The 27187-nt window shown below is 41.1% G+C and overlaps 1 protein-coding gene across 1 annotated transcript in view; it reads right to left on the bottom strand.

Annotated features, from left to right (window-relative positions):
• ches1 (checkpoint suppressor 1) overlaps window positions 1-27187 on the bottom strand; it is an 86731-nt gene that overhangs the window by 35034 nt on the left and 24510 nt on the right. The window contains exon 2 of the mRNA XM_015004144.2: window positions 14330-14929. Within this exon, the coding sequence (XP_014859630.2) occupies window positions 14330-14911 (582 nt within the window). The 5' untranslated portion in view covers window positions 14912-14929. The remainder of the gene's footprint in view (window positions 1-14329; window positions 14930-27187) is intronic.

The raw sequence follows: 27187 nt of genomic DNA, 5'->3' as shown, positions 1-27187 counted from the left end.
TGTAGGCTGATGTTACTGATAATGTCTGGCCAGCAAATACCGAGAATTCTTCTAAGACATATGTTCAGGAATGTTTGAGTTTTTCTGGTTTGAGAATTTGCTTGTCCTCCAGGTTTCAGCCCAACAGTATCGACTCTCTCAACTTTTCAACTCGGAGTTGAACAGTTTGTTCTTGTGGAATGCATATTCATACATCCCGCATATATGAATATGTGGGAGGTGCTTTCCCGCATATCTGTGCATCGTTGCAGACAAAACCTCAACTTTGCTTTATCTGACCATTGAGTTAAAGCTCCAGGAGGGATTAGCAAACTTCACATGGGTACAGTTGACTGTACTACCGATACAATCAGTGGGTTGCCAGTTCAATCACCAGTCCGTCCATCTTTGTTGTTGTGTCCTTGGGCAACACTCTTCACTCGCCTTCCCTGCTGGTGTTGGTCAGAGGCCCGGTGGTGCCGGTGCATGGCAGCCTCGCATCTGTCAGACTGCCCCAGGACCTCTGTGGCTACTATTTAGTAGCTCGTCACTATGAGCTTGTGAATGTGTGAATAACTGAACATAGTGTGAAGAGCTCTGGACTTGATTATGCGCTATACATCATTTACCTTCACTATCCTGCTTACTGTATATTGTGGCACAGCTAAGATGACTCCTAGTCTAGTGGCCAGTGGCTCAGAAGGACGTTTGTGTGAAGACCAAGCAGAGCCTCTACTCATTTCCTTACTTCCCTCCTGTGTAGCAGAATCAACAACCCATGTCCGGCCAACTTCAGCCCTCCAACATTGAGAAAATTTAAGAAGCTAATAGAGCATATGCTGATTTGTGTCTGCAACCGCCCTGTCTGGGTCTTTGCATTGTTATGTCAGCTGTGTTGAATGCAGCCCATATGTGTCAAGCCTTACTCTGTGCGTGTATATGTGGGTTAATGTGTGTGTGTGAGCGTGTGCATAGTGAGTTCCCTGAGGAGTGTGATATTACCCAGCATGGTCTGCTCCTAGGAGTGCTTCTATGACTGCCAGCGACGCCTTCTCCTGGAGAGCATGATATTGCACACACATACACAAACTCCCACAGAGGTGACCCCCACTGGGCCAAAATCCACCAACCCCCCCCCCCCCAACCTGCAACACTGCCATGCTGCCAGTGTTTGTGTAGATGTATCTATATGTGTGAATGGTGTCTGCCTGGGCTGCCGACCGATTAAATCAATGCTCTCTCCTGAATGTCTGTCTGCTGGGGGGTCCTCGCCTCTGCCAACCAGCCAGCCAATCCCGCTCCTCCAACCAGAGACCCCCCTCCTTCTTGGCCGCCAGGCCAATCACACGGTGCATCTCACAGGAAGGGTCGGTAACCTGGGTTATAGCAGTCGCCTTGGCAACAGGCATCATTATGGAAGCAAGCAAAGGTAAAATGGAGTTTGCGTTTTCAAACAATGTCATAAAGTTGAGATACGGGCAGCCAGTGTGATGTTAAGAATTGGTTTCTGACGACTTCGGGCTTAATAAGAACAACTGTCCATCTCCTCTCTTCCATCCTCTGTCGGGATGAGCACTTTTTTTTTTTCCTTTTTGTCCTCATTTATGTTCCACATCCAACATGTTCCTGAAAATAGTCACATAACCGCAGCGCCATGCAGCGTACGAGCAGGATTACACAACAAATAATCCCCTCACTTTGAAAGGTTCGCCCCTTACTTTTGAGACGTACCCGATAAAGTATGAAACTAAATCTGACAAGGGAGCGCATTAGACTTTATAGACAACTTTAAAAAAGAAAAAAGAAATTAGAAGAACGGGCTGAGAATTAATTTAGAGAGCAGCGGTCCTTTTATGTCCTGGAACATACAGGTGATGAAGAAAACAGGCATGTCTGGGACACATTATCATACGATTTAGAAGGCAGAGGGGGGGAAAGAAAGAGGAGAGAGGCGGGGAGGGGGCAGAGAAAAAGTCAGATAGAGGGATGATTGTGAGTTGCTAACATCTGTTTCCTGTGTTATATAAGCTGTTGGGGCTGGTCTCCCATGGAAATGGGAGATATTAAAAAGTCCTGCTGCCACTGACCCTGCTGGTAGCAACCACACAGCCCTGCCACTGCATTCCTGAATGCATGATTATCCTGTCGCATGAACATTTACCTGTCACAATCTCTCACCACGGCTAAGACTGTTCAGATTAGCCCGTCCTTTTGTCATCTGTACCCAATTAGAATTATTCTGGGTTAAAGGGACAGTTTGACAAATTACACCTACAGAAAGAAATGAGATGAAAGTGCCTTTGAACTCCTTGGACTATTGAACATTCATTATATTAGAGCTACAAACATTCGTGTTTTTTTTTTTCTTTTTTATTGGGATTAAACTGACAAAGCAACACAGAGGCATACATCACCTTGAAGTTGAAAGGTGAAGACTTTTTGTTTCTTTGCCCTTTGTTCTGATACTCCAAAATAAAATAAAAAATTTGTCTTCACAAGTGATCTTATCAGAAGAGACGTACAGTTTTGGTTGGAGTATCTGTCTAGAGAACAATTAATTATGCAATCCTCAAATTTGGTCTTTGTTAAGTAACAAGACGACGACAGTAGGCGTGTTTCCATCAATGACTTTTTGTGCACATTTTGAAGTCATATTTCTTTCTCTGCGTTAAAAAAACATGTAACAGCGCTAATACTAGCTGACATTAAGGAACAATTACACCTTGCCTGATAGCAACACATCCCTGAAAACTTTGTTGCATTTTTCTGAGATGTGTGGTACATGCTGGTTTGCAACCTCCACTTCCTGCTTATTACAGCCACACTAATGTCAACATCTGACAAAACTACATTTTGGAAAGCCTGGTTAATTTGCTGCAAACCAGTAGATGAAAACTTGCCTAATTTTAATTTTCTCTCCATTTTTTGAGACATTTGAAAGAATTTGCTTAAAATTCACATGACACTTGGGCAGAAACATTGCTATTGTTTGGAGTTTTTCACAACCATAGATCTTATCAAACAAGAGCAAAATTAAATTTTCTGGCTCATGTGGGGGTGAAATATGGTTTGCCACATGGGCAGCTTCATACAGATCCACAACATGTTTTTTAGGCTTTTAATTGGAAAAACAAAAAAACACAAAATAGGGCATTGTTTTTCCTCTTCAGTTAAAATTATGCACTACTTTGTGTCGCTCCACCAGAAGTAAAATGTGGAAAATTTCAAAGGGTGGGCTTACTTTTACAGAGCATTGAACTGTTTGTCTAATGTGATACTTAGAGGTTGTTAGCTCTGGAAAGCGCCGCCTTGCTGTTTTACACCTAAGCAAACTTGTTAACCCCTGAGAGTAACACGAGCATCGAATTACGCCATACCTGAACGGAGCGAGGCGAGCTGCTGATCTTCATGCTTAGCTAAGCTAACCAGCTGCTACATATTCAGTGAACTATGAAAGAGGGTAGCAGTCCTCTCTCTGAGTATTTTGTATGAAAAAAAGCAGACACAATTCAATGTTTTCTATATTAGCAGCTTTCATCAAGCTAAGAATCTAATGAGCCCAGTTTGCTATAGAGCTGAAATAATGGCCAAAACAACAAAAACAGCTAGCTGAGCTAGTTTTAAGTAACACAATGGCTATAAGTTAAAACAATAGTGAATTGGTTAACAGTAAATCACCAAAACAGTCTATTGTAGATAGGTAAATAGTGTATAAATCCTCATGTGAAAATAGTCCCAAATTAAGAGACATGGAAGAAATGAAAAACGAGGGTCGAATCAGGGATTTCTACACGGCAACATGAAATCCAGAGTAAAACATGGAAGAGATTACATTCACCAACACCTAGACGGGATCTGACACGCTTGGGTTTTCACTGCCAATGATCCGAACTTAAAAGGAGCGGCCATTATTGCTTTGCTTACAGGGGGCCTGCAGTAGGGATGAGTCATTCTGTGGCTCTAACTTAAGCTATTTGCTAACCTGCAAAACTGATAGCGATAACTCCGGTTGTTATTTTGACTCTTAAAATTTTTCACAGCTTCGCCGAGTTTTAGTTAAATGTTAAATTGAACACTTAAGAAGCCTTTTAAGACCACTGAGCTTTCAATTGTCACCCTATGTGGATATTGCTGAATAATCTTGCCAACCTACAGTTAGCTTGCTTAATCCTTTGAGGAAGTTCAATTCGGTTCAAAAATACTTGCTGCAGCTGCTGATGGAACCACAGCAATAGAAAACCAAGAAGATCTCACTTTGGCCTTTTTGTTCTTGACTCATTCTGTGAACTTTCATAAAATGGATCACATTGGATTCTTGATGCCAACCTTCACAGATTTGACATATGGCAGTCATGTCTTAGTTTGGTGAAAAAAAAATGACTAAAAACTAGAGGTTGGTGACACAGAATTGTAATTTTATCGTGTTATTTTGTGGTACCATACTGTGATAATGCTAAAAGTTATGATTAAATCATTTAGGTGGCACAGCATTGACAGTGCGGTAAACACAAATATTGCTCTTGAAAAACATTCATATTTGAAGCAGGCTGATTCAGAACACCACTGAAAAACTGCACACAGTAAAAGCATTTAATCACATTCTGGAATATTTATTGACGCTGTTGTGGAAGAAACGGTGGAGAGAAAAAAAGCAAAAGCAAAAATAACACTTCCCATAATATCGTCAGGTTTTTTAGCACCATTCATTGAAATTTGTTGAGACAACAATAAGTCAAAATTCTTTTCATTTATCACGATAAATTATATTCAATAAAATAAATAACCACCGCTACGAAAAAGTAACCTCCCACTGAAACAACAGCTACAAATACTTTTGCCTCTCCAGCTCTGGATTCATTGTTTGAATCTCTGTTTCAAATTAGACATATGTAAAGCCCAGATCACACACACACACATACACACACTCAGTTAAACTCTAAATGCAAACATCAGAGTAACTGGTTTTGTTATCTGCACAACATGACTCAATCTATATTATTACAACTGCATACAGGTTCAATAAATGACACCCCAAGGCAGCGGAAATGCTTTAACAAACCCTGATTAAAATCACTGTGCTACAAGGATCCACCATTACTGTACACATTGTATACACATAAACAAGAGGACCAAAATAAGACAGCAGCTGCAGTGCAGCACAGATCAGACACATGACTGAGTAATATGGCAAGTTTTTAATGTTTATTGTTCAGAAAAAAAGTGACTTTGTAAAATAGAACGGTTGTGGAAATACATTTTAAAAACACAAACTCTTACACAAAGTAGTTTTGGTCTAGTTTTTAGTACAAATATATTGGTACACTTGAAATGAGATAAAATTAACTTTAAAGTAACTTTTGAGCAAAATATAGAAGCTTTTTTTAAGCCAATAATTAGTATTGATGAAAACATACTATTTCCACTACAGGTCATTTCACTTTTAACAACAAATTTTCCTCATATTACAAGTGAAATAATCAATATTAAGTAGAGGTGTGCCGATCGATCGGTTACCGATCATAATCGGGCCGATTTTCGTGAAAAAGTGCATGATCGGTGATCGGCGATCATTGTCTCTTTTACCGATACCGATCACCTGCATCTCATTTCCAGCCTGCCTGTGCAGCTGGTCTCCTCTTTCCTTCACACTGCGCAAATGCGCAACAACAAATCTTAAGCGATGTGCAACTATAACGCACTGAGTGAATGGGGAAGTTTGCGTGTTGCGGCGGAAAATTGAAGCACGTCAAAATGCATCAACACAACGAAGCTAATACGACATAAAAACAATGCCATACTTGACGGAGATTGGCTACATCGAGGCTCACGGAGGATCAGATAGCAGGTAAAGAAGCACAGCTACAAACACTCACCTGGATTAGCATGACGGTCAGAAAGCTAAACAAATAACCCGCAAAATTATTTAAGTCTTCGAGCTGCGATGTAAGACGCTGGTTCTGCTCTCCTGTTGAACCGCTGCTACGCTACAGGTAGTAATATTTCACAGACGGAGCGCCGCTTCTGCTCCACCTGGTAGTGACTCTCACACCGAACCTGCTTAAAGCTGCAGCATCTAACTTAAAAAAATACATTTTACCTACGTATTAAAACTTCCGCTGTCCTAACATGAGACAGATAATCTCTGAAAAAATAATCGATCTCCTCCCTGTCCTGCATAATTACTCCGCTCAGTCAGAAACAGCCAATCAGAGCTAGCAGTAATCAGCTAGCCGCCATGCTAACAGGAAGTTTTCATTCAGTAACTCTGGATTGTTTATTGTAATGGATCCTGTATTTGCCTTTGAATGTTTAGTTTTATACTTGAACTTTTTGGCAATGTTGAGAGGTTTTATGCCTTCATATGTTTTCAGTCTGTTAAAGATAGCACTACCAATAGCAGTACAATTTGCACAATGCCTGTTTTGTTTAGTTTTCTTCTTGGAAAAAGTTATTAAAAACAAGTTTTTGTCTAAATTAAGGTGAATTCATGGTTCCTTTTTCCACATAATGTAACCGGCAGTGTTTATGATAAAAAATAAATAAATAATAATTATGTGATCGGTATCGGTGATCGGTATCGGTGTATCGGCCATCATGGGTGATCGGTATCGGTATCGGCAGGAAAAAAACCTGATCGGCACATCTCTAATATTAAGTAATTATTTACTTAAGACAAGCCACCATATTCTGCTAAAAAGCTACTTGTAAGGTGTTTTGTGTTATTTCAAGTCTACTAAGATATTTGATCTAGAAACTAGGCCAGTAGGATTTTGTGTTGTTTTTTTTTGCAGTGTAAAGTTCTAATTTGACTTGTATGATCAGATTATTCTCACCTTTCATTCCTTATTAATCACATTTTATGCAAAAACACATAAATCTACAGATGCTTTTAGGGACTGAAGACTTTTCCAGTGTCAGATCCAGTCCGTCGTCGTTCAGCTCGTACCAAGAATAAGCCCATCTGGTGTGAAGTAAAGTTTAAGTACTGCTAAGTTTTCTTACATCACAGCCAAAATAGACATTAAAAAAAGGGATAGAGAGCCTGGACTGAATTAAACTCCTAAATACTTGATAACATGTTGCTTTTTTATGTGGAACTGAAGCCGCTTACAGATGTTTAAACTGCAGCCTTTGGGCGAGACGGAACGTATGGCGACAACGAGGTTTTTGACATGCAATGACATAAAATATGTCAAAATAAGTAACCAGGAGTTTTCACATTTCTGGAAGGTTTTTCCTAAACATATAGAGGAGGATGTTTGACTGAGAAGAAAGACTGTCATATAGATTCAGAACTAGATCTTTACGGTAGGGAATAATTGCCATATGCAATAAGCTGAGAAAAAAAAAACAACAAAATAAAAAAAAAACAGCCTACAGCCAAGTTTAGACGGTCTGACTTGCTGAAGGTGGGAGATGATGAGAGCACAGCGCAGTCTTTTGTGTGGTCCGATGTCAAAGTGTCGCCAGCGCTCGGAGTCTGGCTGTTTTGCTCTATGTGGCGGTTTTACGAGGGGCGGGAAGTTTTCTGTTCTGCAAAATGACCCCAGAACGGTCAAATGGTTCAGCTGTCTGCAGGCCAACACTGGCCACAAGCAAACAGTCAGAGCTGCAGCGCATGTCCATGTTAGAGTGCAAGAAAAACTACAGAACTACTTAAAAGGGGGTTATATACAAATACTAGCCAAATTTTCAGATTTTTATTTCTTACTAAATTTTAAATCATCTCTCTTTTTCCTATAATTTCTCTACTATGCAGCACTTTGTGTTGGTCTATCACAAAATACATGGAAATCTGTGGTTTTAACACAACAAAATGTTGATGGAAAAGTGAACTTCTCAATCACTGAACTAAAAAATGTTTTTTAATGTATTTTTTTAACATATCGGTCTTCTATTTTCCATATACTAATATTTTTTATATTTGCCAATTTGCAATTGAAGTTTTCTTCAATACTTTTGCAATATTTGGAAAATTGCTGAATTCTCTTTAATGAATGATTATATTCAGTCATCTAACTATTACTAATAATATTTAATTTTCCTTCCGGATAAATAAACTACCTTTGAATTTGATCTAGTTACAGAGCCTATTAAAAATATATTCACTCCCTTGGATGTTTTACCTTTTTATTGCTTTTACAAATCAGTCATGATCAACATAATTTGGCTTTTGCAACAAAAAAGTAAAACAGAAACTTTAATGTCAAAACAAAACCAGATTTCTCCAAAATAACTATAGTTAAATAAAAATATTTGCCATTTAACAAGTGACTGCTTAAATATCGAACACTTTTAAAGGGACTGATCTAATTCAACAGAGGCCCACATTTTGTATATTTGCCAAAAAAGCCACATTTTGTTTATATTGATTGATTTGTAAAAGCAATAAATGAATAAAACATACAAAGGGTTGAATATACTTTCCATAAACACTGTATAAACCAGCGACGGCTTTATTTAAAATCCAAGTCAACAGTGACGGTCCTCAACAGGAAGTCGTCTTTCACTCAAGCACCAAAGAGCATTTTAACACCCTTTCTCCACTGACACCTGGGTTTACTACCTTTCTAATTAGGCACTAAATGCTTTCTTATGTTTACTATGCGGTTAATTAAATTTCTTGTTGTCAGGCAGGTGTGAGAGCACAGATGAGCTCTTTCACTGGAAACAGCAGCTGGCTCTGATAATCTGCAGTTGAAGACACTTTGTTTTATTTTTTTAATTTACTTTTACAACTGACTTAATCTGGGTTTTTGTTCATTTAGTTTGTGTGTAAAGCTCCAAGACATAGCAAGTCCAGTTAAATCTACCTTAGTCAACAAAAGGGTGGACTGAAGATTCATCCATTACAGATGCTATGAAGTGTGACTTTAAGATCATTTGGCTATGTTCTTGTTCTCGACCTCAACAGCGGAAACCTTCGTCTAAAAAAAATGAGATTATTGACAACTTGATGAAATTTAAGAACTCCCTTTTTTATGAAGATGTTGCCCACAGCTTCAACATGTTTCACATGAGAGGCACTAGAGATGCACTGAGGGCATTTTAAGGACAATCAGCACAATTTCTGGCTCAACTGGTCAGTGAACGCACCATACCTAAGCTCTAAAAGGTCGCACTATTAGCACCCTTTAGTGTGGAAGATGCAAGAGAAAGAGAAAGCCAATTTTAGGACATAGATTTCTGTTGTGGCACTAATGGCATAAGAGATTAAGAGAGTAAGACTTTTCACATGTAACAGGTAGGAAGTCGGAAATGCTGGGGAACACACACACACACGCACCACAACGTTTCAGTTACGCCAACATCTGAGGCTGTGACGAGATCTCAAAGGTGTGAGATCTCACAATAATGAAACGCAGCAACGTTTTCGTCAAAGCGAAGTCAGTCTCACTGTAACCAACAGCTGACTCTTATGTTTTAAGTGGTTATTTTGAGGATAAGACAGTGAGGTTTGCTGAAAGCTGTACTGACAGTCTACAAGTTAAGAAGCCCTCACGGTTTTATTGATTTTAAAACTATGCAAATCATTTTAAAAACGATAGTGACAGACTAGACACGAAGCCCTGGAAAAATATTGCCGCTACCCTACCGTTAGCTGCTAATGATGCTAATGACGTCACACATGCTTAGCGGCATTAAAGTGCGATTTTGTCATGCGGTGTCCACCACCTCTCCAAACTGAATAATTGTATGCTGACTAAACATTCAGTTGGCCATTTGTAAAATGTTTACTCCTAGTGGTTGCTAGTTCTCCGAAAACATTTGCTACAGTGACGTCTTGTTCTCGTGGACCGTTATTGTCTCATCAGGGACAGGTTGTACCGTTACACCCCTACTGCTCTGGCCACCATCCTAATCACTAACATGTGACAAGCAAGCTTTATATTGCAATTTAAAAATAAATCTTTGTAAAATCCTGTTTCTTCAGCTTCACACAGTGTGACGTCGCCTCTGCTCCTGCAATGCAAGACAAATGAGGGTAGGAAGGCCAGAAAAAAAAAAATGTTTGAATGCATTTAGCTTTCATATTATAAAGAAATGTGAATTGGTTAAAAGATTGGAAAACAACCAACGATTGGAAACAGGGCTCCTGTCATTTTTCACCAAATAAGGGAAAAAGGCTGTGGTCACTCTTGCAGGACAACATGTTGCAATCTCTGTGTAAGAAATACCAGATGTATGACATTTTTATTTTAAAAAAAATCTACATGGTTGCAGTCTTCTGGTGGGCACAATTTAATGAAAAAAAAAACAAAACAAAAAAAACCCCAACACTTTTAACCAGGCAATTTCACCCTCACCTGAAACGCTGTAACTGTTTAAAATGTAAAAACATCAAGGAGCGCCTCTCGTCTGAACGAGGGTGAGGTTAAGTTCGGGGGCGACACACGTAAGTGCGACGCAGAGAGACTTCACAGCGAGTCTCGGATTACAAAACTGCCTCGCTCTCTCTCTGCTGTGATTTCATAAGAGGCTTTGAGAGATATATCGCTGACTCCGTCGATGTGTGTTTGGGCGTGTGCGTGCGTCGCTCCGTTACCACATTGATCTCCGGCGATGATCCACAAGACTGAGGGCAACAACACTTGCCATTAAGGCATGTCATTCAGCGCAAAGAATCCTGTTTGTAAACAAAGCCATGGCAACAGCCAGACTCGCTCGCTTGCTCTCACGCTCGCAACTTTGAGTTGCCACACACACACACACACACACACACACACACACACACACACACACACACACACACACACACACACACACACACACACACACACACACACACGCGCCACAACACGGCGAGCTTTATTCCGAACCAGACCCCCATCTTGTCATCTGCCTGGATATGACCCAGAAATACAGCCACTGGAACAAATAGGCCACCGTCGTATTAATCTCCACCTCTGGAAATTGATGGAAATGTTAACTTGGTGCCGTTTTCACGAATCCTCCTTCCCCTCATGAGCGCAATCTCGATTTGTCCCTCGTAACCATAACTTGACCTCCCCCCGTCCCCTTTGGCGACTCCCTCGCTCTCCTCCAACAGTGAAAAAGAAGTAAAAAAACAAAAACACAATGCAGTATAACAGAAACATATCTTACAGCCTGTAATTGCACGCTCAGTTCAAAGGAAATAAACAGGTAGAGGAGGAGAGTAAGAGAAAGAGAGGTGTATTCGCATGCAGATATTCTTGGCAAAAAGCTTTTGGAAGGGGAAAAAAAAGAAAAAAAAAAAAGGGCAAGAGTCTGAGTGAAATTACAGAGATTCTGTAATTGCGGCTTCAGATAAAGCCCGGGCTCTTGGCAGGTAGAGTAAGAGTCTGCAGAGATGTGCCCTCATTTCCACACCGACGCGGTGCTCGCATGCTCAAGCCCCTTTTACGCACTCATGCGTGTTTTTGGGTGGGGGAGAGGGGTTGTGCGTGTGTGTGTGTTTGTTTGTTTGCATGTCAGAGTTGTCCTGTGTGTGCAAGAAAAAAAAAAGAGAAGACGACAGAGAGAGAGAGAGGAAGGGAATGGGTTTGAGGGGTTAATGAGTGTGCTGTCTTAAGCAGAGAGCAGTGACAGGAAGACAAGACGAGCCGTCCTTGCCAGAATCACCTCTCCACAAGCTGCTCCGCGCACAAACACGTAAGAGGAGGACATATACTTTTTTCCCCTCCCCACTCAACACCTCTGAAGCGCACGCGCACACACACACACACACACGCACACACACACACACACACACACACACACACTTATATACAAGTCGGTAAAGCCAAATCAGTTTTCCCCGTTGCTACAGCAACAGCATACTTTTATGTCAACTGCAACCTTGTTACTATGGAGATATGTATACAAGAGAAACTCTGGGCCGTCGTAGTCAAGAGCCAGATGACAGCACAGAGCGAGGGCGTGTGCGTTGCACAAACACACACTTTTCGCCATCCTTCATCCATTTTGTTTATCCACACACACACGCACACATATATATACACACACACATGATTCAAATCCCATTCTGGTCAAAGAAGCCAGACAGCAGAAGCAGTCGCCTCTCCTCTGGTGTAATCTCCATCAGCGTGAACATTGATCCTCATCATTCGCCGCCGCCACCCACCTCACCCCCCCCTTCACTCCCACCAACCCTGCTTAACAACCCCTAGGGCAGGACGGGATCTAAAGGCTGCTGGCATCTGTGTTATTAAATCCTCCGGTATTAATTTAGCACTAATTGAGAGAGGGATTCGCTCCCAGTTTACCCTGAGCACAAAAAAAAAAAAGAAAAAAAAAAATCTGCTCGGGAAAGCCAGTATTAAAGGGCTGCATCAAGACTTAAATCAAAAGCGAAACGCTCTTCCCACCGGGGAGGCACAGAACGTCGGAGTGAAAGAGAACTATGAAAGAGGAGATCATCAACTATTGATAAGGCCGATTCTGGTACAGCTGTAGACAAAAAACAGAATCTGTTTGACTTCACGTTGAATGTGTCTGCGAGTGGCTGATAACCGTCTGGCTGTGAAATGAGGTCTAACCGCACATGATGGAGTGATTATGGGTTGGGGTTGTTTTATATATATAAAAAAAAAAAAAAAACCTGTGGATGAACTGAAATTGTTAATCGATGACTGTGGTTGTAATTAGAGTGAATATTTGCAGCAAGATGGCTTTTCAATATATTAATTCTTATTTTATTTTTTTTCCTTTTTCCCCTCACAAGATTTTACTTTCTGCATTTTGTTGTCGCCTCTGCTGTCCAGCAGGGGGAGGGAGGACAGGAGGGGGAGGCAGCAGGAAGGTTAAGATGACCTCCAAGTGTATTTTGCATTCAACTCCAAGATGGGGAGTTTTTCTTTGCTCTTTTTCATGTTGTGTCACGTTACAACCTCAAGTTGCCTACAAGTTAGCAGACAAAAACAAAGTAGTGCACAATTGTTTATGCGCGACATAAAAAAAGCATTACTGTTACCCCTTCTTCTTTGAATCTCAACTGAATTTAAATCTGAACTTTGACTAGGCCGTTCTAACCTGAATGTGCTTTGATTTAAACCAGGAATGTGCAACCTTTGCGATGCTAAGATCCATATTTGCCTCCAATGCAGCTGAATTAGATTCGTTTAGAGCCGCAAATGTCACGACCTTTAAAAAAAAAAACGTTGTTCAGGAATTTTGTCATTTTTAAAGGCTCCCATTTAATTTTATTTTTGAAGATAATAAAGAAAAATAAAACCTTTGCAGAAAAAAGATGAAGTGGCCATCATGCTTCATAGTGAATGGAACGAGAGTTTAGCATGCAAGACAAAATTACCTTTTTTTTTTTCTAAAAAAAACCCAAAACAATAAAAATCACTAAATCTGGTGTCATCTGACTGGCCCAAGGCTTTTCCTCTGGGCCACGCTGTAACATATCTGTGTTTCAGAGCTCCTAATTTGTGCTTTTTGGAACTGGAGGCAGCTGGTCAGTGTCTCCATAAGAGCTTCAGATCCAGTTTAAGATCCACCACTTGTTCTCATCACTTGCTCCCTCTCCTTGCCCCTTTTCTCCAGCCAGCCATGATACCAGGTAAATAAATCAGTTTTTAAATTATTCTATGCGTTGCTTCCCTTTATTTGTTATGATCCTAAAGCCTGGCCGAAACAAAATGGGGGCTTGTCCGGGATATTCTTTCACCTTCTTTTCAAGTTTTTTTAGTGGGTATCAAAGTGATTTAATGCCACATTTCACATTTTTGATTCTAACAGGTGTCTTTAATTTGCCTTCAACTTTCCAAAAATCTGCTACTACGTGTTGGTCTAGCATATGAAATCCAAATAAAACATGTAAAAGTTTGATGTAACGTGACAATATGTTGAAATGTTTAAGAATTATGAATACTTTTCAAACACAATAATGTTATTATGCCACTGCATATGACTTTTTAGATCTGCATAGAAAACCAATCAGACAGCTGCGTCTGTTTCTGAAAGCTGCTGATCGAGTTCTGACTAAAACCAGGAAGAAAAAAACACATCACCCCAGTTCTAATGACCATGTTTGTTGCATGACTGGTTACTGTATTATGTTTTTATGGTATAAAGCATTTTGAACTGTTGCTGAAATGTGCTATAAATATAAGCTCGACTATTCCGAAAATTTGTTTGCATCTCATTTCAGTGAATTTGAAACATTTCCGCTCACTTTCCCAACATATTTACTAATACTGTCTGTCTACTTTTACAAAAAAACTATTTCACACAATTGATCTGAGAAGTCACCTGGAACTTCAAAACCTTCACATCATTTTAGTTCACTTGATTAAAACCCAATAAACACACCTAAGGTTTTAACCTGGACCTGTGTATGAAGAGTTGTTGATTTCTTTACCTGACTGCGATCTTTGTCCACCTTCTTGAAACACTTGTTGAGCGACAGATTGTGCCGCACCGAGTTCTTCCAGCCAGTTGGAGCGTTCGCAAAGTAAGGGAAGTGCTCCAGAATCCAGCCGTAGATGTCCTTCACCGGCAGCCGCTTGTTGGGCGCGTCCTCGATGGCCATGAAGATCAGGCAGCTGAAAGAGTACGGCGGTTTCCGGTTGGCCCCCGCCGCCAGGTCGTACGCCGAGTGCGCGTCGCCGAGCAATGCGTCGTCCGGGGACGGCGACGAGGAGGAAGGCGAGCGTGGGTGCTGACTGTCGGGATCCTGCAGAGGGGAGACGCTACGCAGCCCGGAGTGGCTGAAGCTGTTGAGGAGGTCGGTGCTCTCGTGGAGCCAGGAGAGGCTGGTGAGCTCCTCGTCCTCAGCTTTGGAGAAGGAGGCGGACAGGGAGAGCGAGAGGTCGGCTGCCTCGGCCTCGGACGCCGCCGTGGCAGGGTCCCCCTGCCGGTAGGGCGGGCTCATGCCCTGCGAAGCGCTGGCCCCGCTGCTGGGGCTCTGGGCCTTCTTACTGGGGGGCATGGTGGGTCCCATCCAGCCCAGGGCTCACTCCTGCAAAGCGACAAAGGTGGAAGGAAACAGAAAGAGTAGAAAAAAGGTCAGCTTGTCTGTGTTTTATTAAGCCTTCACTTTCGCTAAAAGTCAAAAAGGAGGAGATTTTGACTCCTTTTGCAATTAGGCAGAATTACATCTGAGAGGGAAAATCTGCATCATCATCTCCCTCCGAGGCCTTCCGTCTAATTCCGACTGGTGTGGCAAATTTAGTGCTTCAGCGGCTGAGGAAATCTTTCCTTGTACAACCACCCCTCTAATTACCAGTGTAACAGCACAGTATTGACATTACACGGGGTTGCTGTCATAACACATGAAAACAGTTAAAGGTCTAATGGTTGCAGGGGCCTCAGAAACTGTGCCGGTGATTTAACATCTCTGCAGCACGAGAAAATGTAATTGTCAGGGGTTGGCGCGATAATTGAGAGCAGAAAAGAAACCCTTCTTAAATTCCTGGATTTTACAACATCAGGAACGGCGTCCAAATGATGAGACTTAGTTCCACAGCGGGATATCTGTGACGAGACATGATCGTGATCGGGGGTAATTTACCAAGAAAAGAAACAAATTAAAGTGTGAGTTCAAATCCATCCCTGCTCCAATCAGACCATTATCCTGCCAGCATAAGAGCAATGCTGAGCTCGTTACACGCAGGCAGAGCGCGGTAATTGAAGGGGAACGGGCCCGAGCGTCACACCACAATCAGAAGAAGGCGCGCAACTGGGCCTTTGATTGTCCTCTAGCGCAGACAGCTGTGGGAAGGCACCCGGCAGCAACTCCAGCTAAAACCTAATCTGCTCTGCCCGCTCGGAGCCTGAGAACAGAGACACACACACGCACACGCACACACGTCCACGCATAAAGCAACACCCACGCAAACATGAATGAAAGCTAAAGCGCATACACTGTAAAAAGGAGTTTTGCCTGGCATTAAATTTAAACAATGAAATATTCATGTTATAATCAAGGATAGTAGTTTGTAACTGTGAATTTCAATACTGGTTTAATTCAAAGTATTGGCTTTCTTTACCGACAAATCCTACCTAAACATTTTGATCATTTGTTCCTTTTAGCTTAGGCAAACAGCATATAGTGGGTCTGACTTTATAAACTTGAAGCAGAGATCTCAAACATCAGTCCTTCTAGATTAGTGGAGGATAAAAACTGGATGCTACTTCTCCGCGTTTAGTTCTGACGATTAATTGAGTAATAAAATGTTTTTAAAAGAGTACGATATTGGTCAATACTGTCAAAACAGCAGTATTAATATCAGATCTCAACAAAGTCCCATATTTTCTGTTGCACTAATAGCTCACTTTTTAAGTTGACCTGGACAAAAATGATACAAAAAGTTAACGTGACATCTTTGAGTCACATTTTATCATGTTTTTCTTACGCAGACTGGATGTGAAGTAAATCAGGACGCAACAATTTCAGACGTTGTCAACTGTAACTATTGTTTCAACAATTTAAAGACAAACAGCTGTGCACACAGCAATAAATAGGTAACTGTTGACTGTATGCAGTTTTTATGACTTCTTACTCGTTTTTTTTATGATGTAAAAGCACTTTGAACTGCCTTGTTTGCTGAAACGTGTTATACAAATACACTTGACTTATCGATTAATAAATAATCTCCTCACTTGTAAAATAATAGGGGATGTTTGCAGTAGATGCAGCAGAAGATGCTTCACGCAGTGGAGGTTAAGATGTCACTGAGAAACTCCAAAACAGCTGATGTAGACAGATGCAACTTTCTTAATTAAAGACATGTTGGTGTGGTAATAATAAATGTATTTATTTTCCATAGCTGAACCGTCTGCATGGTTCCTACATTTGAACCCTAAGCAGAGAAGCACTGACAACTTAAGCAAGTAGATCAAATGTATTTAAGTTACAGAAACACAGATAGAGACAGACCCATTATTTGGGTTGAATTCTACCAGTTTGTTTTATCAGTGCATGGATGTACACAGGGACAGCCACACAGCAGCACCATTAGGACATGAGGATTAAGCCTCGATATGTTCTGGCCCCTCTCTGTATGCTGCGATCGCTCTCTAATCCAAGGTGATCATCGACCGATCTGTCCCCCCTCACTCTGTGCCGCTGACTGACAGCTGTCACCCACGGCGACCGGCCGCAGCGTGACAACTGTCAGCGCGCCACAGCTCCGGCTGCCGCGTCGCCATGGCGACAGAGCAAAACAACTCATCTCCACTCTCGTCTGCCTTTTTTTTTTTCTTCTTTCTTCCTGTCCTTCCTCCTCCCCTCCTATGCGTCTGCTCCTCTTCCACCTATCTTCCGTTTTTCACACTTTTATCAGCACAGATAGCTGCTTAGCAGTGTTGACAGGCCGTCGTGGAAGGACTGAGCTAAATATAGAGCTGTGATGCACAGCCGCCGCATATAGCCGGGGCCGGCCCGCAGTCACTCACCCCTCCGCTCCGCTGCTTCCCCGCCGTCTCCACGGCGAAGGGAAAACGCTTAGCAGGAGTTGGTGTGGCTCTTTGATCTCGCTCGTCTCTCCTTCCTCCTCCCCCCTCCTCCTCCTCTTCGTTTTGCCTCTCCCGCTGTCTGACAAGCGCACGCGCTCATTCAACAAGCTGTACCTGTCTTGAGGTACGCCGTTGTTGCACCAATATTGACATTGAGCATAATGAATTCAAATTGGTGGCCCGGTGACGATATGGCACCGGAGCTGAAAATAGTGAGCGGGTAAATCAAAGCGATGGGCGAGGTGGAAGAGGGGGGCGTTTGATAGGCTTTTCAAGTTGTGTGTGTGTGTGTGTGTGTGTGTGTGTTGATGCCTGTTTCTGACAGGCTTGTCGGGGTGGTGTGTTTGTGACTGTGTTTGTCTTGAGGAGGAAGAAAGGACATCGCAGTGACATTGTTCCTGGTAGGAGTCCACCGGAATGCAGAGATGCCTCTGATGCTCTCTTTCTCTCCCGTCTCCTCTTCCTCCTCCTTGTTATGTTGCCATAGCGGCAAGGGGGCCATGAAACATTACGGCTGACAGTAAAGTCATCTCATTTTACTGTTGCTATGACAACAAACTCCTCACTGTTGGTTGGGGCCACTGCGAGCTGCCGCCCAAGCCTCGTGCCTGAGCTTCTGCATGTTTGTGTGTAGATATGTGTGTGTGTGTGTGTGTGTGTGTGTGTGCCACAGAGTCTCCCATGGGCTCTCATAAAGCTTAACACACTTGCTCAGCTCTAAACAAACTTCCATGCAACTTCTACAGTGGCCCCCGAGGAGCCACTGCTAAAGGACAAATGCAGATATCGCTCAAGTTCAGACTAAATGATGCTTGCTGTGGTGTGCCTGCGTGTGCATCAGAGTGTGTGTGTGTGTGTGTGTGTGTGTGTGTGTGTGTGTGTGTGTGTGTGTGTGTGTGTGTGTGTGTGTGAGTTAGGAGCATCCTCACATTTGTTTGACAGATGGGACTCTGCTGTTCTCTCTGTCTTCCTCATTCTCTGGATCTCTTTTGTGTTTGCGTGCTTTGTTTTGATTTGTGTTCGTCTCTTTTTGGCGTGTCCACATTAGCAGGTTTTTTTTTCCTTCCTTCTCTCCCATCGCTTTTCCCCGGTTTTGCATAGACGCGCGCACCGGACTACAAAAGCATGCGCAGTCTGATCTGTTGGTCACACTCTTCTTGTGAAACTCGGAGCAAACCAGCATAATTTGAAGCAGCCGAAGTCAGTACAGCACGTCTTTTCTCTCTCTGTGACCCTGGCACCACACTGCTTCTGTTTGCACTCTGCGCCCTGAGCGTACGGACTTTAAAAGACACCATTCATTTACAATAAGTGGCTTTCTCCGCTGGAAACGTCACTCACTAAAATCAGACTGTTGTTGTTATTACTGTACCACCGGTGCGTGTACAGTAGGTTCTTGGAGAGTTTCAGCAGTATTGCCGCAGATCTTAAAATCATGAGTGGATTAAAAGAAATTAAGGCTAATGTGTGAATGGGGATTATTCAGAGAAAGCCTTGGATTCATTGTGTCAGTTATGAGCAGGGGTGATCGATATATCGGCATCTTCCTGGTGGTAGCTATTTTTAACATATAGATATCAGTCTGATAGGTGTAACTGGGCCAATGTGAAGAACCGATGTTTATTTCAGTATCGTCACTGTTTGAGTTTCTGAAGGGGTAGGATGTTGGACATGTGATCAAACATATTGATGATCAACCAGCAATATGTTTGATTATATTGAGCTAAATTTGTATCCCCAATTACGATTACTAATGTAAAAGTATACTGAAATTGTTGTACTCTTACTTGAGTACAACTGAGTACTCTACACCTCTGATAAGATATTTTTCTAAACATTCCTGACATTTTCCATTATTTTATTTTACTTTTCATTATTTTCAATTTCTCCAAATTCCTTTGCATTAAAATTGATGCGTTGTATAAGTTACATTTTTCTCATGAGAGTTTTCTGATGTAGTAGAATAAAGTATTTTTATCATTACTTTTTCCTTGGTAGTTTCTAATGTTATTAACTATTCAGACAGTGAAAGGCCAAGGTTTTCTGCCATTCGAGGTGAACCCAACAAAGGGGACGCGACGATGACAGCGACAAAAGTTTAACATGTTTCTACTTTCTCGTGCATGAGCTCAAAATTTCACATGCGCAAACTTTGCCGGTTGCATAAGTTAAATAGCAAATGAATGGAAAATGTGTGACATCACTTCCTGGGTCTAGACCTTTAGTCCTCAACATAGAAAACTTTAAAGGTTTTAGACTAATAAATTATTATTAAATTTGATCACTTAAGTTTGAATTTGTCTGCAAAATGGCTTAATTTATTGCATCAGTAGAAGTCTGAGAGTGTTGTTGCTACAAAGTGACTGAAAAGACTTTTTTAGACAGCCTGTTCAAAAGCTACTTCTATCAAATTTTTAAGGTTGATTAATCAAAAAAAAAAAAAAAATACAACAAAAAAAAAAAAAACAAATACCATTTTTTCCCTCCATATTTCCCTTGGGTGCTTCTTCTATTAGTCAGATTGACTAATAGAAATCCAAAACGCTTGTAGATTCTAAAGTTGACCAAACTGAGCCTGACATCATGGAATCATGAGGGCTATCTAATTGAAATGCTGTCTGTGACCTCGGTGTATCTCGGCTGACCTGCGGTCCGCTCCGGCCCTCTGAAGTCCTTACGGCTGGAAGCCGGGGGGCTGGCGGTCTTTACGCGAGTGGAAAAAGGTTAATAAACTCCTCTGAGAGCAGACAAGGTGTAAGTTAATTCATGTGCTCTAATTGACAGCGTAATCATCTTATGCCGCATTCGAGCTCTCGCAGATACTTGTCTAGATCACAAGCCATATTTACGTAATCCTCCGAAGATCTCCAATCCCTCTTGGCAGCTCTCTTCCCCCCCTCCTGTCAGACCTACAGGCATTTCTTTCGAGAGCCGATGCCGGAGGAAACGTTCCAGCAAAGTCCTTCATTTCACCCGTTCCGAGAGCAGCTGCACCATTAGAAAATATGAGACTTTCAGCAAAAAACCACCAAGTCATCAAGTCACAGAAAACCCCCCGATCCCCACCACAAAAAGACCCACATCAATGAAGAAATATTAAAATACAACCCAGTTTGGCTTGTGACACGCTGTCAGCAGCTCATTTATACTTAACTCCGGGCCTCCAAGGACTAAAGCAACCATTAGAACTTTGTCAGGTTGATTGCAGCTAGTGACATATGTTGCATGACACATTCTCGTGCACCCCACTTTCCTGTCAGTCTTCACTCTACGCCACAATAAAGCCGGTGCCATGAAAATAATCCCCCACCCCTCCACCCCGTGAATGGAGTAGTAATAGTAGTGTAGGAGATAGCAGCGGAGAATGGAATAGTGGCTGGTAGGAGTTATTACTTGCAGAGGCGTGAGCTGAACCTTGTGGCTCCTCTGGCCACAGTGATAAAGCAGAGAGTCAGATGCACCGAGGCAAAACTAATCTGGAGTTTTGATGACAAAAGGACGACCTTTATCCTTCCTTCACACAGACCGGATGGACAGAAGGGAAATGGGGGAAAAGGGAGAAGGACAGAGAGAAACGGGGGGAGGGAAGAGGGAATGAGAAGTCTCTAAGAGACTGGAAAATAATAACTTCGGCTACATATATGTCAGCATGGCTTGCAGGAAGCCTTGTGAAGTTCTCCGTTTCCGAGCTGTGGAATTAGACCTTTCCCTGGCGACAAATATCAGGGTTTCCAAGGGGCTTTGAGGAAGCGGTCACATCCTATTGGTTCTGGACTGCGTCTTATTTTTTCTGTCGTCTGCAGCAGCCGAGAGTTCTGGAATGGAGGTCAGGGTCGGGGTGTCCCTGAGGAGCGCTCCTGACCCCCAGTGTCTGGGCTGTACTCTGTGCTGCCGGGCAGCTAACAGCAGCCGCGCACACATAGATGGGAACACATTCAGTGGACATCGGTTCAGCACATTTAGTATTATTGCTCTTTGTGTTATCCCCCCCACCCCAAGTAAAATCCCAGTAACAAAAAAGTATCAGAACACAGTGGTGGAGGGATCATGCCACAGGGAATGTGTGCCTATGTCTCTTTAAAAACTCAGACTGTTTCTGAAACTCTGCATTCAGGAAGTCGTCACAACATTCCTCCCATATTAAGTAAGTCAGTAACTTGTATAATGAGCGCAGTAGATGTGCAGTTCCACCAGGTGTTTGCTAATTTCTGCTGGCTAGTCTGAAGGAGCTGAGTGGGGGAGTTGTTGGGGAAAGGCTGTTCTATGAGCTGGAAGCTCAGAAGCTTGGAAACGGCATTTATGAGGAGGAGCTCTGGCTAGAAGGCGGGCTAGGTCCACCCAGGTGTTTTGCACAGCTGAATGGTTGCTATGGGAAATGATTAAAGGATTTCTTAAATGTGCATGAAAGAATTAAGGCAATATTATTTATATTAGGTAAGAATATTACAAACTTATTCTGGTAATATTAACGCTTAATTCTCACATTACTTTGACTTGTATTACTACAACTGTATTCTTATAACTTTGACTAGGACTTCATTCTCGGAATTAAAAAAAACATTAAAATCATAGCCTGAGTAATATGTTGTCATAAAGTTGACCTGAATTCAAAGTCTAAATGACAGAAGTTTTAAAACACACTTGTCAAACAACACGGCTCCTAACTATGGAAACACAAAGCTTGCATTGGCGGAAAAACAAATAAATCCAGATTTTTCCAAAAATGTCATTTTCAAAAACAAAAAATTTTAATAATTGATTAAAACAAATAATAATAATCATGTACACCCCAGCCAGCCTTAGAGGAATATAAATGCACACCACACTTTTCAGATTTTTATTTGTATAAAGAGAATCATTTGTCTAAGAAAAAAAAAAAAATGTTCCTTTTCCTTCCAAATGGACTCAAAGCCAGTTAGAGTTTACTTAGGTACCTTCTAACAGCATCTGGTTGAACTGAGTTTTATTTTGGGGCAACAGGGGAAAGCCCGCTGAATATAAACAAATGGTACACTTAGTACTCGACTTCATTTACGTCACTGAATAAGGAGGAACCGTTTCAACTGCCTATACATGGTCAAATTTCTTGAACAGAAAAATGAAATGTGAGACAAAATGAGCCTTTGCTCTGCATACCTACTTTTCTAAGTTTGAGTTCTCAGACTGCTTTGCCTCGGGATTAACCATTATACCTCCCCCTTTTTCTTTTTTTTTCCTACAAAGCAGATAATAAGATCATGATAGTATAGTTAGGGGAGCTGAGCCCCAGAACTTTCAAGTTGAAAAATGAGAGCATAAAGCACATCAGTGACGCTGAAAGAACCACTCCAAGCTGGTGCACTATAGAAAAGTGCAGGAAAAGCAAATGTGCAACTAATTTATTCCTTGCATGGTAAAGAAAAAAAAAAAAATTATAAAATCAAATTGTGCGAGTGACTTAAGATGACATGTGCAGACACACTGCATCAGTCCTTCAAAGTGGTCTAAACCGTCAGAGCAAACAGGAGACATTTGGACCGGGCAAACACGCAGTCCGTTTGGTCTGATTCATCAGCAGCCAGCGCTCATGAAGTCACGCGTACTCTCGCTCTCTGAGGACGGAAAACAATTACACTGAGACATACGCACAAACACGGACACACACGAAGGCAAACGGAGGCTGCAGACATGGCGTCCTGAAGGTGACGTGTGTGTGGAGTCTGGAGGTGGTGAAGGGGCAAAGTGTAGAGGACTGCCTGAAACTCTGAGGTCAAAGTTAAAAAAAAAAAATATATATATATATATATATATAAAGCAAAGGCCCAAGGGTGTAGTCTAGAGCATGGGTATGACCATGACACATCACTGCTCCCATTTGGAATCATTGTTTTAAGCATGTTTGCTCCCCTGCAGCTGACCTGTCACACAATGGTCTCAGGGCACTTTATTTTTATTTCGGTGACACATACATGAGAAAATGAGTATGAAGAGTTAACCACTAAGTCAAAGTTTATTTTTTAATGAGTATTTATGTAATAACCAACTTGGTACCAATTTGCATCACCACAGATAATTATAGATTATAGTAACTTGATTTTTTGTTAATCGATTAATCGTTATGACGATTAATCGGATAGAAAAAGGGGACGTTCTACAGATTTTTCAATTTACTGTTTAAGCTGTTTTTACAATATTAGAGATACATTTAAAGATGCAAATAAACAAATAATTCAATTAAGTTTTTAAATAAAGAATAAACAGAACTGCTGTAAATCAGAAGCTAAAACTATACCACTTGAGGAGTTTTGGTTATAACATATTTACAGACAAACACAAAATCTTTTGGCCTAATTACTGCTCTGAATATGTTTTTGTTTTTCACCAAATGGATTTATTTAGTCTGAATACTCCAGTTAACGATTAATCGGTTGTTGAATTAGCTGATGATTAATCACAATTAATTTGATTAATCGTTTCAGCCCAACATAATAACTTTTTATGTGTCACAACGTAAAAAGACAACAAATATATCTTTTTTTTTAGCTACATGTACTTAGAGGCTGACATTTGATGGAAATAAATAAATTTTAATTACTTAGTGCACCTCCATAAGCACATTGCACTTTACCTGTAGGGGGCGTTATATATGTTAAACGAGTATTGCCTACAGTATGTTTCAATGATTTAAAGTGAAATAAAAGTTTTTGCTGTCCAGTTGATACAATCTAAATTTTCCAGAAATTCTTAAAAAGAGTGTGATAAAAATAACTGTTGCTTATTTTTAGGAGTCTAATATTGCCTGATTAGTAATTACCGTATCCACAGCAATTACTTATTTTGCCAACAGTTTTAATTTAGCACAAAATATCACCTGAAAAAAAGTGTGTGGAAAAGGTTTTCTCCATTAATTAGCATTTATTAAGTCTCCTTCAAATGTCAAAGTATTTTTTTATATCTTCTCTGATAAAACAAGGAACTTTGCTAGACTACTAGATTAAAAGAGGTGGGAAAATTATCCCAAAATCTGTGGGTTATATAGAGGAACCAGACTGAAAAAGCCGGTTTAATTCTCCTCCTCATTTTAAAGCTGAGCTTCGATGACCTGACCGTGTTTTCTTGGCAAATTAGGAAGAAAATCAGATGCCGGAAAAAGACAGAGATGAAAAGTTTATCTGAAACCAAATCTCTGGATTAAATCTAAAACTGATTATCAGGCCACAAGGGCGTTGAAAGAGCTGCTTTATTTTCCAAGAAGCTATTTTTTTTCTTCCCTGCTGCATAAATCAAACTCAATCTAATCTGAATCTTTGATGCTGTTGGTGGCTTGGGGTAAATTCACTACTTAAAAATCTGCATTTCTTACCTATGTGTTCTCCAAGCAAACAATTATACTTTCAAATAATTATTTAGAAAAATAATTAAAAAAAAATACTCAAGTCTTGTGTGTAAAAATTGTACATCAGCCTATATTTCCACTGACTGTAGACCAAATCCTTGTTGGGCCTTATGACTCTTATGTAACATGACAGATTATGACTTATAATCAGACAAAAATAGCTCTGAGCGACCTCTGGACTGCATTCTTTTTTTTTTTTTTTTTTTTTTTTTTAAATTGGAGTCACAGAATCCAATTTCCTTACAGTCAACTTGGAATAGATGACACACAATTATTTCAAATCATTGATTGTCAAAGCAGGTATGAAATGTTTCATTGCTGTAAGTATGTATGAAATGGCGAAGGCATCGTTCTGGGCCAGTTGAGACTTGTGAAATGAAGGTTATAAACCAAGTAAAACACTCAGGTTTTACTGGAGTCACACATCCTTACAGTAGACCATAAGCAGGTCATAGACGTGTACTATACAGACCCATTAAATATATTAGAATATTATTAAAAATTTCAGTATCTTTATCACCAAATGAAACAAATTGTAGAGGTTAATTAGACAAAGACTGATGTTTTAACACCGTTTTTCTTTATTTCTCTTAATCATGATGATTTTACGCTACATCAAAATTAGAATATTACATCAGATCAATAAAAACAGTATTTTAAAAACAGGAATGTGGGTTTATAGAAAACTACATTTAATCTGATATGACTCATCAGGACAAATATTCTAATTTATTGAAAGTGACTGGAAATCGTTAACTCTGGATTCTCGTGGCAGCTTTTATTATTCTATGCAGCTGTTAATGTTCAATTTTATATGCATGAGATTTACAATAAACAAAAATATGCTGTATGCTGTAATATGGGTGAATGTTGCAATAACAAGATGTCTTGCAATAAGTAAATAATTGAAGTTTATATGCCCCTTTTATAGGGTTTCATAGTAAACTTAGACCACAGATAGTCTATCCATATACACATACCCACACCTTAAGTGTCTTTTGTCGATGCAGTTAAAGATACTGTCATGATCCGTATTTTTCGGTATAGTTATTTTGGGATTTTCTGTCTTTAGTCCTGTTTCCCTGAGTCTCTGTGTTGTCCTCTCAGCCCTTGATTGTTCCCAGGTGTGTCTCGTTCCCTTGATTATCCCCGTGTGTATTTAAGTCCACTTGTCTCTGTCTCTTGTCGGGTACTCGTCAAACGTACGCCGTATGTCTTTTGTCTGCTTGCCACCACAGTCGTACTGTTAAGTCTTGTGTTGGTTCCGCTCTCGTTTTCAGTCTGTTCTTTCAGTTGCTACCGGTAATTAGCTGTGTGCCAACTCTCTGCCGTGTCGCCTGTGCTGGACTGTCTGAGCTCTCTTCATTAAATCCATCATTTCTTTCAAAACCTGGGTCTCTGCGTCTCTCCTCACCACCTCTCAACCACCACATATGACAGATACAGTCTTCACAAATGACTTTACCTTCTAAATATTCTCATACTGCGTCAAACAAGCATCACCAACCATATAACAGGCAGAGCGAGTGAGCCTGGATGCATAGGACTTAAATGGTTAGCGTATTTCAATCCAGGCAATTCTTCGCGAAATATAGCATCTTGCATAATGAAATTTCGTGGTAACGATATGTTTTACCAGCTGCATACTTCACAATCTCATTAGCGTTAGCAGATGCAGTGGATTTACAGTTTGACCGGCAAAACAAAAGGGGGCTGGAAACACGGCCTTGAGGTGTCCCACTGGTAATTGGGGTCGCTCTTTATGTTCATCAAACCAAAAGAACGCTTGATGAATGTCAAAACGAGTAGGAAATGTCTTAAATATGATTCTAAATTTAGCTTTGATGAAAGTTTTTAAACATCAACAGTATTAATAACCCCCACAGGAACAGAGTTGAGACTGCCCATGTCCGATTTTCCACCTTTTCCTTAGCGCTCTCCATCCTTCACCCAAACGTCCCCTTACTTCCTCCGAGGCCTCCCCGTCTTTTTCTCTTTGACAGTGAGCAGGTCCCAGTTGGCGCCTCGTGCTCCTTTACAATACTGTGGGAAAGCGAAGACTATGTGTGTGCGAGAGAGGCAGAGGGAGAAAGAGAGAGCTGGAGAAAAAAAGGAAAAAAAAAAAGAAAAAGAGAAAGGGAGACTGCCAGAAACAGTATACGATAAATCAAAGCAGCCGGTGCAGAGCCAACAGAGCTTTGATAGTGGGCAGAGAGGAGTTCAGGCCACAAAAGAGCAAAGAGGAAGCCTCCGCGAACTGCTGAAAGAGGGCAGCGTCATCTATCGGGATCCCCACACTGAGGGGAGAGAGGGGGTGGATGATGCTTTGAGGTGGTGTGGGATTTTTTTTCTTTTCATTTTTAGATGTTTGTCCTGCAGTTAAAA

Source organism: Poecilia mexicana, unplaced genomic scaffold (genome assembly GCF_051168715.1).
Source record: "Poecilia mexicana isolate PSO_F unplaced genomic scaffold, ASM5116871v1 scaffold_21, whole genome shotgun sequence".
Taxonomy (NCBI): Eukaryota; Metazoa; Chordata; class Actinopteri; order Cyprinodontiformes; family Poeciliidae; genus Poecilia; species Poecilia mexicana.
This window is presented reverse-complemented; position numbering and strand designations above follow the sequence as displayed.